Below are 3,311 nucleotides of genomic sequence, written 5' to 3'. Positions count from 1 at the left end.
TCCAATTTCATTCCCCAACAAATAATCGAACCCAAGTTCGGCCAAGTTTACAAGATGCACTCTATGGAACAAGCGCGTGCAACCCATAAATCCACAGTTTATACAGTTGGCCATTCAGAGTTCTGTTAACAACATTTGACAACAAACATAATAGATTGTTCATTATTGTGATTTGATTTCCTTTGTATTTTATGTATTTGACAGCAAACTTAATAGTCAGGGCTAACTAGTTTGGGCTGAATGGCCAACTGCAGTTGGCCATTCAGAGTTCTGTTAACAACATTTGACAACAAACATAATAGATTGTTCATTATTGTGATTTGATTTCCTTTGTATTTTATGTATTTGACAGCAAACTTAATAGTCAGGGCTAACTAGTTTGGGCTGAATGGCCAACTGTATAAACTGTGCATAAATCACTAAAAAATTTAATTTTTTGAAAATGTTTTGCCTTGTAACTAAGTACCTCCAGACCCCAAACTAATTTTTATCATTTAAATCACACTCTCTGCTATTAATTAAAAATAAATCTTGTCCAGTTTCATTACGAATTTATGTAACATTTAAACAAATATGAAGTTAATTTTTTTTGCTACAATTTTTTTTTTTAATCTGATGCAACAAAAACTCTTTTATTTGATAGTGAATAACTGAGTGAATATTTACAACAACAAAAATGAAAAAACAAAGTCTTTGTCTGCAAAGTGTCTGTAATCGATACAATGGAAAATATTTCGCAGTTTTATAGTTCGATTTTTTTACTTTCGCGCCGCTAGATCAGTGGTTTCGACCAGTGTGAGTCGGCAAGATTTTTTCAGAGGCAGGTCCATACTTCTTCGGAGAATAGCCTGAAAGGTGCAAAAAACCCCTATGACAACGTGTGTAGGGGTTGGAGCTTAAGATAACTCTCGAACGGATCAACCGATTTGTTCCAAAATTTGGTCTTCGTCATATTTTGTCCAAACTTAGTTTGAGTTCGAAGATGGGCAATATCGGTATTTCCCCCAATATTTAAAAAATGTCACTAAAATGGTATGCACGATATATCTTGATTGGTGCAACCAATTTGGTCCAAACTTTTGATCTTCTAATATTTTGTCCACATTTAGTTTAACTTCATATTGGTCCTCTCCTTAGGGTACCTCCGCCGTAAAAGTTCAACATTTATGTCTAAGTGCAGTTTACGGTTTGTTCGAAGTTCCTTGGGAAATGTATACCGATGCTGTTCGTTGTGGTCCCGTTTACAGCGAGCTTATGTTTTCCGTGGACAAGTCCATGCTTCCTGGCATACTGATCCAAATTTATACTATGACCCACTAAAGTGACTAGTGGGCGCTATATCAATCGAAAAGATATGACCCCCAAAATAAAATCAACTTCCATAATGGACTTTGTCGGTCCATTCCTTCAAGTACCTCCTCCGCAACATTTTGAACTTTAATCCTAATCCACATTTTGTCGGCATGTTCAAATGTCCAAAAAGAGCCACAAAATTCTGTACGTAGATGAAAGTTCCGATTCATATAGGCTGAGGGTATATCTCTGTCGGCAAAAACGAATGATACTTTTTGTTACTTGTTATGTTTAATATTTTGTTACAATTGTCCTTGGTCTCAATTACACGCAGGATAGTACACACTAGACACAAGGCTCGTAATATAATAAATAATAAATAAATTCTGTATAGTTTTTGTTGTTTTTCAGTTGCTGAACAATTCGCTAAATATCAAAATTACTTATTTGTATTCTTTTTCAATCTTCAAGTTTTTTTTTCAAGTTAGCATCACAAAGACGTCTTTATCCAAATAAAAAATCCTAATATATTTATTTTTATGTTAAATAGAATACTTATACTATCTATTCGCATACATTTGTAAAATACCGATACGTTATTGGTTTTCTTTGATTTATGTATTGTTGATATTGCACTTTTAATTTAGTACCTATCTTCCACTTCCGTTTCTTCTCAGTTTTAAATTCTAGCGCACAAGGTTTTATACAAACGGATGTCTTGTTCTTCTCTTCTTCTTGGGATAATCATAACCTTCGAAATCATCTTCAGCTTCTTCGTCATTATGTTTTTTGTATTCTTTGGGTTCCTTGTGTTCCTTGTGTTCTTTAATGGGTACTGGAATAGGTAGTGGCACTTTCTTTACCACAGTTTTGGTATGGATGTGTGTATGGTGTTTAACGGGTACATGAATACGTATTCTGTAATGCAATAAGTCGGTTTTTGTTTTAGGAAATGTCTGGAATATATTGGAGTTGCTTCCATACTCACTTCAGTTTCTCTTTAGATGGATATGCAGCCACAAAGACTAGCATCAGTAGGAGAATGGAAAGTGTAGTAAGCTGAAAAGAATAATAAAATAAAAAAAAATAAAAAATATTAAGTATACGCTCAGGTATTCCTAAGCTGCTGTCGTAAACTTAATGGCATTTCACATATGAAGTATACGTCTTGGAGTCCATTCGATAAGCACCCGTATATCCTGATTTGAAAACTCATAAATGTACACACAAGTGGTCTGCGAGTAACATTTTATCAAAGTAAATGTTTCTTCCGAACAATTTAAATTAGTTATGTCGCTTGATTAAATCCACAATTTCAAAACTAACTTTACATGTCTTTATCATGACACCAACAACTAACTATAAGTTTTCTAGTAATGCACATTACTCGACTTGGACCATTAAACCCAACAGAAACATGTCTGATTATCTTTTCCGGATATAAACAACCACCTCCTAACTGCCACTTGTATGTTGTAATTTTTCTGGATTATTCTCAAGTCGTCCGTTAGTCACATGTAGTGTACTTTTTACACACTGCTTCACAACGCCACTTACTCCTTTCGAGAAATACATGTTTTGTCCCGTTGTTTCGCCCGATCGAAGCGCAAATGCAAAACACAATGATTTTTGTTTGGTGAGTTATCGCGACCGTGGCCGTGGCAGACACAACCTTTTCGTGACAGAGTTCCGTTACAATTACCAGTAACGTGTTGGAATCACCTTTGTTTAAATACGAACAAAGACAGCGCCGACTAGGTTAAAACAAGTTTGCTGCTCATCTTAGCTGCCAATGTTGCCGACGCTGTACCGCCACCTGTTTTTGCTGTGTTTAGCCTTCGGCTGATGGCTTGCAGACAGTTGAACAGACACATAAAACGTTAGGAAAATATAACATAATTTAGTAGATTTGCAAAACGTATTCAAAGACTTTTCTTTACGAGCACATTGTATGTGCCGCATGGATCAGTTGCAACCATCAGAGCTGTTATTATTTCGTTGACCGAACACCCAACAAA

General features: G+C 35.4%; 1 protein-coding gene across 1 annotated transcript; it reads right to left on the bottom strand.

Moving 5' to 3' along the window:
- Positions 1-583: 583 nt before the first annotated feature.
- Positions 584-2,999, bottom strand: LOC141406261 (uncharacterized). The gene is made up of 3 exons (XM_073991501.1): positions 2,851-2,999; positions 2,282-2,352; positions 584-2,211 (listed from the first exon to the last, which is right to left on the bottom strand). Exons 1-3 carry the CDS (start codon positions 2,866-2,868, stop codon positions 1,995-1,997), a joined length of 306 nt encoding a protein of 101 aa, XP_073847602.1. The 5' UTR covers positions 2,869-2,999; the 3' UTR covers positions 584-1,994.
- Positions 3,000-3,311: the final 312 nt, after the last annotated feature.

This window comes from Musca autumnalis, unplaced genomic scaffold (assembly GCF_047663935.1).
Source record: "Musca autumnalis isolate F117 unplaced genomic scaffold, ASM4766393v1 scaffold_5, whole genome shotgun sequence".
In the NCBI taxonomy this organism is placed as follows: domain Eukaryota; kingdom Metazoa; phylum Arthropoda; class Insecta; order Diptera; family Muscidae; genus Musca; species Musca autumnalis.
This window is presented reverse-complemented; position numbering and strand designations above follow the sequence as displayed.